We start from the raw sequence: 13,310 nt of genomic DNA on the forward strand, positions 1-13,310 counted from the left end.
TGGCTGTTATTAAACACCATTAGATACAGCTGCAGCAGAAGACAATGCTGTTTTTGTTAAACAGCCTTGAGATATAAATACTTGTGTTTCAAATCTGGCTTAAATCAGCATAGTAGAGACCATCAGACCCTGCCAAGGCATAGAAATAGTATAACAAGCAGCTGGAATGATGATTTGTTGGATAAGCTGTGTGATCTTGGCTTACTGTGATCGGATGTTATGAGCCACCGGAAGCACTGTGAAAGGAAGCATTACTGCACTAAGATAGTAGGGGCAAAGAACAAACACTCGCCAGTGATCTGATCTCCCGGTCATCATGCTTTCCAAGAGCTCCATCCATCATTGATTTTAAGGTTTCACTGACTTGCCCTGCAAAAATGATGCAACAATAAATAGGGATGAGAATTGAGATCTATCTTGCTACGGCTACATCTTTCACTACAGATGTCTCCCTCTGCTTGTCTACCGCGACTATGTCCATCACTAGTTTGTCCATCTGTATCTAGAAGTCCCACAGGATCTCAACTTGCTCATTCTCAACCACTCGAGGGGGCGTACAGCATTTCGACCTCAGGACTTGCAGGCCATACTGAGCACAGATGTTCCTGTACACTATGCCAGCCTCTTTGTTATGTATGCCCTGTCTGCTAGCGTCTTGCACCCTGCTGTTATGCGCTGGAGTGGTACAGTGACATGCTATGCAGGTCCTGTTCTTGTGCAAAATATATTTGTTTGCAAAATCCTACTAACAATAAAATAATCTATTTTCAAAAGTAACTACTTTACTTTTTTAATTCACATACTTGCAGGTGCGAGTAGAATAGGCACGGACCGCAGTCTAGGAAGGGGGATAGTGTCGCGCAGTCTGGCAACCCTCCTGTCAAACTCGCAGCGCGTGCAGGTTGCTTCTGGAAGTTGGAAACAGAAGTTAGCGTCTTTGCACCTAGCAGTACAGAGCTGCAAGCTAACATGGCAGGAAAGAGGGCGTTAGTAATCCTGTCTAAAGGCGCAGAGGAGATGGAAACTGTTATTCCCGTGGATATTATGCGCAGAGCTGGGGTTTGTAACATGCTATATGTTAGCATTTAGCAAATTAGCCTGTTAGCGGCCATAAAAATTAGACCCCGCTTCAGTCGACTCACAACAGTATTGGTGGCAGCATTGTTAAGATATCAGCCTGTGAAGACTGTTATAACAGCCTGATATCTTGATAAGGGTTACATACGCACTTATCATGTGCTAAAGTTAACGCTTGCTAACACTGTCGATCTAACTTAGCAATTTTTCCCCTTTGCATATTCCAGGTTATTTAAGCGCATAAGCTAAGTGTTCAGTCAGCTATTTTGGGGTTGTCTGCTAATGGTTGACGGACTCATAACCTTACTAGTGAGTGCAGACAGAGGCCAAGTTAAATGTCAAAGTCCAGCGTCGTTGCACATCTCCGCCATTTGATATCTTTCAAAATAAAAGTCTACGTCAGCCAGTGAAGACAAAATGCCACATTGAACCATCAGGATAATGATGCACTGTTGTTGTTGTTTTTTTCTTTTACTGCCCATACATGTAGATAGCAGTGACGGTAGCTGGTCTTACGGGCAAAGAACCAGTCCAGTGTAGCAGAAACGTTGTCATTTGTCCTGATGCCAGTCTGGAGGAGGCGAGGAAACAGGTGAGGCTCAGCAACTACCTGCTAACATTACATACAAGAAGGGGAAAAAAAGCGTTATTTACAATGCTTATATTATATGCTTGTATGTCTTTATTATTGGAAAAATGTTAGTGTTGATGGTTCTCCCCCCCCCTCTAGGGCCCTTATGATGTGGTCCTGCTACCAGGAGGAATGCCAGGAGCCCAGAATCTGGCAGAGGTGAGATGGGGAGAGGGTCAGTTTTTACAGTTAAATTTTTTTTTGGAAATGACTTAAGAATTAAAAACAAGTTAAAATGCTTGAATTTGCCTAAACATTAGGACTAAATAACTGACAGTGAAAAGTGTGAAACAATTTGTTTCTAAAGGTTCATCAGTCTTATGTTTGATTAAGATGTCTAAACTGAATCTTCTGTATAGTCTATGATGTAACCTACACAAATGGTTCTGCTTGTGTGTGGTGCATCATGTGTTTTATTGTCTTGTGATTGTGTCCTGGTGTTTTATATGTGGTGCCAGTGACAAAAGAAACAAGTAAAATCTTATGTTGTTGTTATTGTTTTTTTTCATAGGCAAACATATTTTCCCCTCGGGTTTTTCAAGTTCTTTGTACATTCTTTCAGGTCACTGCGTACTTATGGCATAGATTTAATGCACATGTATAAATCCACTGTTAAACGCATACGCTCTTTCTGTTAGCTCACACACTTGGGTCCTCAGTTAATACCACCTTGTCAGATTAAGTTTCATATTGATATCACCACCTTCGTGGATTTAAGTTCTCTGCTGCGGTGCCAAAATTCCAGTATTGGGACCATTCTAGATTTGTAAATCGATAATTGTATCCAAAGAAATGCTGTTGCTTCTTTTTAGCTATATGCATGTGCAAGAAATGTTATCTTGTTTTCATAGTATCACAATAACATTTTTTTTACTAAAATTGCAAATATTTGGCAGCGGTAGGACGATTATTTTTGCTGGTTAGACGTTAATTGGGGAACAGGGGAACTAACACACACGGCGTTTAGAATGAGCACACAGCAAGCCTAGTACTGACTCACAGTTTGAAGGATATTTAGGATATTATTTAAAAGGTCTACCTGATGTTCACAAGAGGTGGCAACAAAAATGTGTGCAAACAAGGAAGTGACTCACATGTAGAAAAGTGGCTAGGAATTGTCCTGCCAACTTCTTCTCTCATTCAACACAGAGTAGTGTTCTGTTATACTGCAAATTCTGGTATTGATCTGATACCAAGTAAATGCAGGGCCCGCCACTACACCACAGTAAATGCAGTGCATCATGTTGTCAGCCTTACTGTATCTTAGTCAGGGAAACTGGTCAAGCCATTCTCTTCGAAATCTATACACTTTCCCCCTTTGACTTCCAGTGGGCTCTGGCTCAGAGTCGCTCATATCTGGCTCATTATCTGATGCCATCTCCAGACCAGTGTTAGACACAACCTGAGAGGTTGATGGCTCTTTGTCAGAGCACTGGCTATCAGTTTCGAATGGATCAGGCCTTAGCTTAACAAGAAAGTTTTCAATCGTTCTTTTCATCTTTTCTCATTACCCACAGCTACATCTACTACTTCTATCAGACCTAGGCTACTCACGTCTCTCTATCCGCCTGCACTTTCAAACATACACACGTAGGCCTACAGGAATATCTTTACCACGGCCAATCAGAGGGGTCCCACCCTTGACTATCTCTGATTGGTTTAGACCACCATATGGGCATAACGTGTATCTGTTGTTGACCACACGGAGACTTTCACAGTTGCGGAGATGTTTCTTTTTTACTTGAACGGCTGGTTGCACTATTGCGACCTAGGATTTTTTTTAGTCACACCATTGAGAAATTGGTTGCACTTAGGCCATGCATCTCCATACCAGCATCAAAAATGTCTCCAGAACATGGCAGGGCTGTGCCATATCATATCATCTGCAATAACACTAGTGTAAATTTTATGTGAGTTATGTCAGCGTCAAAGCATGACATCAGTGCTATTAGCAATGCCATGCCTTTGTGTTCCATAGCATACACGTCAGAAAGACTAGGCATTTTCTGAGAGCAGGAGCCCCATGTCAGCCGCTAATGAAGATTTAATTCCTAAAAAGGGAACTTTTTCAAAAAAAAAAAAAAAAAAAGCTCACTTCAAAAAGTAACCTTCAAAAAAGCTCAATACTTTAGAAAATATGCACAAAGAATTTTGTTCCCCCCAAAGGTGGAAACAATAAGCATGTTTCACCACTTAACCACTCCAGTGTGGTATATACCAGGTGATGTTGTGACTCAAAAGTAAATTAATGACTCAACCAAGCATCACTAACTGCGCTTCATATGACAGGAAGAGAAAACGTTGATTGGAATTTACTGATGTGGTTATGTGGTGGAAAAGCCCAGGCAGAAGTATTCTTCAGTTTGATTATGTGACAGTATTGTAGAGCTCTTGAAGAGTTTCATGGCTAAGGTAGTTGTTGTGAAACTAAAGTGTGAAGCAGGCATATTAAACTTTACTTAAAATTTCCAGAGAAAACAGTACCGAGGCTACATTTGTGCTTATAATTGACTCATGGTGTGTTACTGCTGTTGCACTATAATGTTGCTGCTGCTGGCACCTTGTTTCAGTAGAATCACACTTCAGATTAGGTCACCAGAAAAGGAGGATGGGAAATGCCCTTCAGTTACTTATACTTATAAATGCTGCTGCCTTTGAGCTGTCGACATCAATAAAATGTTTTTTTTTTCTGTATCATCAGAAATGTCACTAGTGTCCTTTTTTGTAAGTCACTAAAGACAAGTAATGTAACTCACAGTGAGCTGCATTACTTATGTTTCCTGAATTCTGTTAGAGATTGTTGTCATTCTGTGATGAAATGGCAATTTTTTCCTCCTGAATACTCATCCGTGTAATACGCTGGCCTTCATCGATCTTGTATAGTATGAACTGAACCATGTGTGTTTCAGATGTGTTCAGGTTTCATGTTATCCCATCCAGCTGGATGTGGAGAGCATCAGTTGGTGTTTGCATTTATATTGTTATATCAGAAGAATTTGGTTTTTTTTGTATTAACTGCTTGTCCAATGTGCCAATGAAATAGATTTAAATAGATTAAAGAGATCCATATTTTTACTGTTCTTGTAAATACTCAGTGAAGCATATATTACAAGATTTTGTATTTGTATTGTATAAATAATATGGTAAATAACCACATTAGTTTACACTATATCAAGGATTTTTAATGGACGAGTCTATTGAATTTATGCTCTGGTTCAGATTTTAGATATCTGTCCAGTGTGTGGTGGGATCAGCTACAGCCTCTCTGTAATCATGAAAAGCAAAAATAGCTCTGTAGATTGGATAAATGGAAGATGAATAAGCCTTGAGTCAAGATAGGAATTTGTTGTGATTGTGTTTTTCTTCTTTTAAGTGATTTTATATTTAAAAAAACAACAACAACAACAACACACACATTTTAGGCTTTAGAATTTGATGAGAAAATGGCCAAGAAATTGACAGATTCTGTCTTTTTAAAAAAAAAGAAATTTAATGCACAATATGAGTTTTGATATACGAGTCATATTTATCTGATGGGTGCATTATATTATTCGTTTTTATTTTTGCTGGGTAGCTCTGTGTGTGTCGAGTGTTTTTTAAATATTGTCAGCTTATCTCAGTGATTATAATAAAGTCAGCATATACTCAGTGGAACCACATGGACTGCAAATGACTCACTGTGCATCTGGCTTTTACTCTCTCTTGCAGTCTCCTGCTGTGAAGGAGGTGCTGAAAGATCAAGATGGCAGAAAAGGCCTGATTGCAGCCATCTGTGCAGGTACAGTTTGTGGAAACAACAACAACAAAGTCATAATTACATAATTACACAGGACCAACCTTGAGTTGAGGTCACTCTCTGTGGGTTAAAGCTTCAACAGGCAATAAGCAAATGTTTTACTTTAGATAATCAATAAAAATTAAATGTTGATCACACAGACTGGTGCTGCCTTTAGATTGATTGGTTTAAAGTCTAATCTTAACATTTAAAAGCTGTTTTCCATAAGGAAAACGCCTCAATCCAAAAAAGGCAAAGAGAGAATTCTTCTTAAATTGCGGATTATGCAATTCGTGCACATATTTTGTGCATTAAAAATATTCTTCAGACTCATGTATTCTTAATACAGCTGTTTATATGGACCGTGTAATTTGGCTGGCTAAATTTGCAGCATTTATTTTCTTCCATAAGATTTCTTCCAATTTTTGTGTGTGAATAAACTGATATGATTAATCAGAACAATGCATTTGTAAACAAATGCAAACACAGCTCAAAATGTCCACTGGTATTGAATACACAATGATATGGAAATAGTGAAATAAGATGATTTTACCTCAGTTAAACGCTGCTCTGGGTCAAACCATGAAATTCTCCCTGCTGCTGACTTGTATTGAGAAGTGGATGAAACCAGTATCGGTTTCTTACTTTTCTTATTTAGAAACATCGGGAACAGCTTATCATCGGTTGACGCTGACCTCAGTTTTTTCACAGTGTGTTTTTTGAGGATGAAGTATTTGCAAATTTGCTTCTGAAAAATGTTGAATTTTGTTGTCTTTTGGCATCACGCTCATTTTGTAATGGCCTTAACTTTGGCATTTTTACATGGCAAAAAGAAAGTGTTGTTGTTGTTGGAGGAGCCAAGGAAGGTTCAAGAGTGATGGAAACAGATACATACAGACACATACTGATTGCAGGGTTTGTAAGATGTTGTGGTCATAAATGTGATCATTGTGCTATGGTGTAGTTGAACAAAAAAATAATAATGTGCACACTTTTCCAAAATATATCAAAACAGTTGACGACAAAAATTAATAATAAAAAAATTCTCATCTACAAAGATACTCTGGTTTTAGGTTCATCAAGTTAGTTTTGTACTGGCAAATGGGATTAGGAAATGATGGAGGTTTGGTAGGTTCACACGTCATTTCTGAACATTTTAGTAAGTGGATTTAGCCTAAAAAGAGGATGCATCTCATCCAGATCTTGAAAAATATACACCAATTATAAATATCCTGCTCCATTAATTTATGGAAATTTGCAAACCCCATTCACAAAGGGTGAGGTTTTGATTAAGAAGTGTCCCCCAAGTGCACCCAGAAGAGGTGACATTTTCTTTGACAGATGAAAGGACGCAGGAAGGACAATTCGAACGGGAACAGGGGACCAATGCGGCAAAGTGGATTGAAGGGTGTCCTAGAAATGACTGAAATCCTCACAGGAATATACAGTTTAATGAAACTGCCAGTTATTATCCTGACACATGAAAAAAAGTTAATTAATAAAAATAAAAAAAAGACTTGATTGAAAATTGGAGTAATAATGCACCAAACAAAAGAAACAGGACAAATGTATCTTATATATATACTTCTATTTTGAGCTAATAAGTGACACATGGATGTAAGAGAGGTCCCCAAATATAAATACACAATTTATAAAACAGCCATCATAATCCTCACACTTTTCTCTGCCTTGCGGTTCCTGGGAGAGAGAGACCTTCTGAGACACAGACTGCTGTCCTCTGGGTGGGGACTGTGTGTAACAGGAGTAGCTTGGCTCTAACTGGCAGACTGCTGTTGTGCCAGGGAGAAGTGCAATCTTTAGACTGCATGGGAAGGCAGCCAAGGAGCATAATCAATAACTTTCTATTTATTAACAGTTTTTGGATGAGCTCACTGCAGTGGTAGGGCATTACCAAAGTTAATGCAGCAGCAGTCAATGTCTTTCTTTCTCCTACCTCTCTTCTCAATGTGGCTCAAAGTCTTTGGCGAGAGGCTGAAACCATATACTATATGTAGATATACTTAGAAAAATGGTACAGTTAAGGATACCTTTGGGACACAGTGTTATAATCGCATACTTTGCAAGTCTGTCATTGATTTAGCAACTGAAATCCATAAGGTAAAATGCATCATGTTGTGTATTTGCATTTTCTTGTTGCTGTAAACATTTTCCATTGAGTTTGAAAGGGCCGGTTTGAGGATGCAGCCTTTTGCTTAGTTTACTCTTGACTCTGAGTTCTTTGAACTGCATAAAGATGAAAACGAAGACCGACACAAGCAGCTGAACACGCTCTTTAGTGTCACTTTCTAACAGGAAGCTGTTAAATGAACCTTACACAGCTTTGCCCTTCTGCAGGTCCCACTGCTCTTCTGGCACATGGCATTGGCTTCGGCAGCACAGTGACTACACATCCTGCCATGAAGGAGAAGATGATGGCTGGAGGTAAAAAACAAACAAACCCAAAAACAACAAAAACAGAAACCTGTGACTTCATGTACTGCTAAAGGCTTTTGATATTTAGTGCTGAAACTCAGAAGAGAACAGGAGGAGGTGTGTGTATTTGTAAAGGGCAGCAGATGGTGCTATACTAGCGCTTTCTTGCCTATAGAGAATCGTGTCACTCTGCAGTAGAAGAGCACACCACTCAGAGGTGAAAAGCAATACAAGAATTTGACAGAACATACTAGAAATGGCTGAAATTGTGACCATGTCTACATTCTCATAGTTCACTGTAACATCATGACATGTGTGACTTTCGGTTTGTAGCTCAAAGCTGTCATATTGTCATAATCCTTATGGTGTTGCTCTTTCTTTTTTTAGACCACTATAAATATTCAGAGGCTCGAGTACAGAAGGATGGACATTACATCACCAGCCGTGGGCCAGGAACGAGTTTTGAGTTTGCCCTGACGATTGTAGAGGAACTTATGGGGGCTGAGGTTGCAGCTCAAATCAAGACTCCTCTTATTATGAAAGACTGACTGTAGCTATGTTTTCTTGCAAGACTGCAAACAACACAGCCCCTCCCCCCTATAAAAGTCTGACAGTGCTGAGACTGCTAATCCATTATAGCTGGCATCGAGATTCAGGACTTGCTATTGAGAAAACATTCTGTTGCGAAAGGTTATCGTCTTCCTCTGCCTTTCATAAGTTGCCAATGACACTGAAACAATATGGATAATAATCACTGTTATATTGTAGCTAATTTCCACTAACTGCTTCCCTGTTATTTTGACTGCTGTATGGCAATGCCTGTCATTAAAGGACAAGTGTGATGAATCTCTGCTCTTGTTATTCCATTGTTTATTAATACTGGAGGTCACTCTGTAGATTTCACATGCCTGCAGTGCATGTTGACACCTAAATATAGGCTGCATAATGTAATGTATTGTGAGCGCTGGTTAGAACGCGGGAAGCGGAATCCGAATTGATTGACAGGCACTCTGGCCAATGAGAAACGTGGACCTAAATGCAGTTGTGTTTTAAACGGCGAATGGTTTCTCGGCCGCAGCCGATAGGGCGGGGCTTTGATGTAGCGCGTGGTAGCTGTGTCAGAGCAACAAAATCCGGAGGGTCTTCATACAGTCAAAAAGGAAGAGGAGGATTTCGCCTAAGGTAGGAGCGTTTGGGTTTTCTTTCAAGTGTTTTGCGGGTTATTCCGACTCCTGTTAACCATAACGTTCTCCGGGAATGTGCTTTGTAACTGTAATATTTTATTTAAGAATATAAACGCAGTTTACACCACATTAATCACGTTAACTAGCCACCGCGGGTGTCGAAATTAAGATTTCTCCGGCACGTTAATTACACAGCAGCATACCGGACAAAGGTTACATCATTTAAAGAGTGGGTGTTTGCAACTAGGACTCACTTTGTTAGCCGTGATTAGCCTGCTGAGTGTGGTGAGTGGTGAGCCTCAAGTTCGCGGCGATCTATAAAGCCATAATGGATTGACATCACCGTCTCAAATTGGCCGGGCAGAGTAACGTTTGCCCGAGGTAACGCGTCCACTGCTTGCTCACTGTGCAGGGATGCGTTGAACTGAAACAGGAAGAACGACGTATCTTTACACTGTGAGATCGTTCTGCAGATGTGACCTGACATGGAGACGTCAGCTCCAGAAGCCCTCCATCCTCAGCAGCAGCCGCCGCAGTCAAGACTGCTGCATACGCTTACTGTAGCTAATGCAATGCGGCACAGGCCAGGTTGTACATGACTTGTGATCCAACTAAATATGACTACAGGAAATTTAATGAGCTCTAAATCAAAGTTCCATCGATACTGATGTTGCCACTTATTGGTATGACTATACAAACTACAGCATTTTGCAGCATGAGTTTGCTTCACCAGAGATCCTTACTGACAGAGACGCCCTGTCAGGATTACACATTCATGGTATTTCTTAAAAAAAAGTGCAATCCAGAGGTGTCATCTCCATCTTATTCAGTTTACATAACCAGGAAATACACAGCAAGTTATAATTCCATAGACTCCATGCTCAGTTGTAGGGAAACTCCCTTTTACACCACTTTCAAGCAGCAGTGATTCTTAGCAAATTCTTAGTAATTCCATGCATATCCACAGCAGAGCAGTCAGAGATCATCAACATTTAAAAGCAGATCTAATGGGCTTTTATTATACAACCAAACAAAAGTTAGGGTGACACTGAGGCTTCCTTCCCGGTATTGTGCATCAAGAGAAACAACTGTTAAAATCAAATGAAAATCAACATCATCAAAAAAAGGAGTGTTTGTGTGAGGCTCCCCATGAGAAATGATTTCACTCGCTGACTACTAATTGCATGTTTAACGTATTGATTACTTTAAAATGTTTTTTTTGGTGACATTAGTTTGAGGCAAAAGAGACAGTGTTAACATTTTTCTGCATTTTTCAGTTATTTTCTGTTAGTGAGCTGTGTTGCTAAGTGGTTAATGTTAGGTTTCTTACATATTTGAGGTCATAAGCTGTGTTTGAGGTCTGCAGACCACAGGCTGAAGTTTGGTTTTAGAGCTTATATATCACCTTCTTGGAGCTATTTACCCAACCGAAATAAGCCCACAATTTGGATTTCCTGCCCGACTGTTGAATAACAACAGGGGCCAACCATGTAAACAATGTCTGTCCATGATTGACTGACCATTGCAACTTCCTGTGGAGTTTGAGGATTTTTTTTCTTTCTTTTTTTTCACTGACTAACATTTATTTAGAGATAATCTCTTGCTGGTTACGGTTTCCAAAAGTTTTTTGTTTTTTTTTTATAATCATTTTAGATGACTATTCTCATTGTGTTTAGACGTCATCATTCTATTGTCTGCCTGATCGAATTGGTTTTATTTCAGTGTTTCATAATAAACCAATTAATGTCAATTAATCCTTACCACTCCCTGGAAGATGAACATTGCTGCTTAAATGGCATCTTCCTCATAAACTGTATAGCACATTCTCATTAATTTTCTGTGTTTTTCAGTGGGGTATTTATGGAACGTTAACATTTTGCGCTCTTGCACAAAACATGTTAGAATTATTCTGCTTGAGCAGTGGTACAGTAAAGAGCTTCAGGCTTGACTCCCTATTTCTGGATGGGGCAGAGGAGGGCAGGATGGGGGTAGGGTGAGTCTGAAGTCTCTGTGACTGAGTCATTGGTTTAGCTAATGATGCAATTAGAATGCTACACTTTGCATCTCCTGATTAGCTCCCCTGCTCGCACAGACTGAATTTGCTTGCCTGAGTTGTTTTTACAGATGTGTTTCAAAAGGTAATAGGCAATTTTCAAGCAATCATGGTTTCATCAGACAACCACAATTTTTAAGGTCATAAGCGATAAATGGATAGGTCTGACTCAGACACTGAACGTAATGGGGAGTCTAAACAATAGTTGTTTGTAATTGTACAATTTGGGACAGAATGGGTAAAAGTTTTGAATAAAATGTGCATTTTATATTAAGTTACGGCTACTTAAATGTGCACAAGTCTGCATAAAATTCTATTGCAGAGAAATAAAAAAAGCTACATAGTATTCTGCTATTTTGGCGTATTTTTTTCATTATATTCAAAAGAATATAAGATTGTTTATAGCAACATTTTTGTCCCAGTTGTTTACTCAGCGGGGATTTGTTTGCAACTGACATGATTTAGAAAATTTACTGAGTTGGTATCTATAAATGTGAAGTACATGTATGATGTTTGAAGAGGTCGTTTCGTTGATAATCCGGACTCTCGAGCTTTTTTTCTTCTTAATAATCAAAGGTTGATAGAAGATTGAACTCAGAAGTTTAAAATTCAGCTTACGACTCTTATGTAATTAGTGTTTCCTTAAACAAAAGTTTCAGTTCTGAGTAGGGATCAGCATATAAGCTTTTAATCGTAATAAATATACATGTAAGCTAGGGCTGTGCGATATGACCAAAATCTCATATCCCGATATAAAACATCTATCGTCCCGATAACGATATAAATCACAAAAAATGTAATATTTTCTGTAAATTCTGTGAATCTCGGATAGGTTTAGTGTTTCCAGCTGGGCGTCATGTAGCTGGAGTTCAGTGTTTTAACCGATGCATGAAACTACACATTTTTAGACATAAGTTGTAACGGCCACCGTTTTCTTTGTGAGTATTTATTACACGGCGTGCTGCGGGGAAACTCCTGTTCTAACGTTTGAGTCTAAGGTTTATTTTTTAGCACCTGACGACTCTTTTTTTGGCTTCTCATCCGTCAATACTCTGCATACTTTTTCACGTGATTCCGTTTATTTTGAAAATTCTCAACAGGATCTTGAGCTTTATTGTGAAAAGTTTATGTGGAAAATAAACAAGCGGACATGCGATGGTTTTACCATCGTTGTTGCTAACCACAACCCATAAAAACAGGCGCTTGTCCGTCAGTAGTGTGGTTATATTAAATATAAGAGAAAGAGAGAACTTTAAGAAATTAATATAGCCACTACAGTGACCATCAAAACGATGAAAAAATATTGCCGTAAACAGTTTATTTTGCGACACCACGAAACAAACGATTGCGTAAAATGAAACGATAGACGTTTTTATATCGTCATCCGATATATATTGTTATATGAACAGCCCCTATGTAAGCTTTTCCAGCATGGCATCAATCCTTGGTGCCTTGTTTTTCTGCTTATCGTTATGTCAGATACAGTTAGCAGAAGTAAATGGGCCTGACCCAATGTACAAAAGAGGATTTTGAACTACAACAGGAACATTATTAGTTCACACAGTGTGTTTGGTCAATTAAATATTCCTTTTGTGTGCTGTATCTATGGTGAGCAAACATACGGAAAAGGTTGTGTGTTGTTGCACAGATCCCTCTGTTAACATCGCATTATCCATTTGCTGAAAATGCATCCACTTAGGCCCAGACGGAACAGCTGATTTATGTATCTCTGCAGCCCTCACTACATCTTCTGTGCACATAAAGTGTTGCTGATGAGAGCGATCAACCAGGCAGTTTATTCCCCTCAGCCAGCAAGAAGACAAGGTAACTGATCCCAATTGCAGAGGACTGAATGTTTTTTTTTTTTAAACAGCAATCAAAAACCTGATTTAAATTGGGTAATCTCTATTCAGGGTCATCTACTTATGTGCCTCTGCATCACTTTCAGCTGTGGTGCTATTTTTTAAAATTTCATCTTGGAAGCCCCACTCAGAACCATTTGTACTTGAACATCTGCATTTTCTCCACAAATATTAAAGTTGTGTAGCTGTAGTTCATTAAATTCTGTTTCAGTGTCTACTTTTGTAGGGGTCCATTTTGTTGCTGCTTGGTTTCTTGCACCTTCAGGTTAGGGGCTTAGCGAGGAGCTTTTTAAAA

The 13,310-nt window shown here is 39.2% G+C and overlaps 2 protein-coding genes across 4 annotated transcripts in view; both read left to right on the plus strand.

Moving 5' to 3' along the window:
- Positions 1-494: 494 nt before the first annotated feature.
- On the plus strand, positions 495-8,762 carry park7 (parkinson protein 7). Its single transcript, XM_026167686.2, has 6 exons — positions 495-1,059; positions 1,568-1,669; positions 1,808-1,867; positions 5,417-5,486; positions 7,839-7,925; positions 8,304-8,762. The coding sequence occupies exons 1-6, from the start codon at positions 970-972 to the stop codon at positions 8,462-8,464; spliced, it is 570 nt and encodes a 189-aa protein (XP_026023471.1). The 5' UTR covers positions 495-969; the 3' UTR covers positions 8,465-8,762.
- A 189-nt stretch (positions 8,763-8,951) lies between these two features.
- Positions 8,952-13,310, plus strand: part of kcnab2a (potassium voltage-gated channel subfamily A regulatory beta subunit 2a) — a 99,558-nt gene continuing 95,199 nt past the window's right edge. For 2 of the 3 annotated variants that reach the window (XM_026167683.2, XM_080301786.1), the window contains exon 1: positions 8,952-9,098. The gene's annotated coding sequence lies outside the window, so the exon portion shown is untranslated. The remainder of the gene's footprint in view (positions 9,099-13,310) is intronic. The other variant, XM_026167685.2, reaches the window with a different exon arrangement.

Source organism: Astatotilapia calliptera, chromosome 5, assembly GCF_964374335.1.
Source record: "Astatotilapia calliptera chromosome 5, fAstCal68.1, whole genome shotgun sequence".
Taxonomy (NCBI): Eukaryota; Metazoa; Chordata; class Actinopteri; order Cichliformes; family Cichlidae; genus Astatotilapia; species Astatotilapia calliptera.

What these genes read in the sequence shown, in the direction of transcription:
- park7 (XM_026167686.2), top strand. Translation starts at nt 970, where the DNA reads ATGGCAGGAAAGAGGGCGTTAGTAATCCTGTCTAAAGGCGCAGAGGAG. An exon ending in ATATTATGCGCAGAGCTGGG is followed by an intron (nt 1,060 to 1,567) that starts GTTTGTAACATG and finishes CCATACATGTAG; the next exon opens with ATAGCAGTGACGGTAGCTGG. An exon ending in GGAGAAGATGATGGCTGGAG is followed by an intron (nt 7,926 to 8,303) that starts GTAAAAAACAAA and finishes TTCTTTTTTTAG; the next exon opens with ACCACTATAAATATTCAGAG.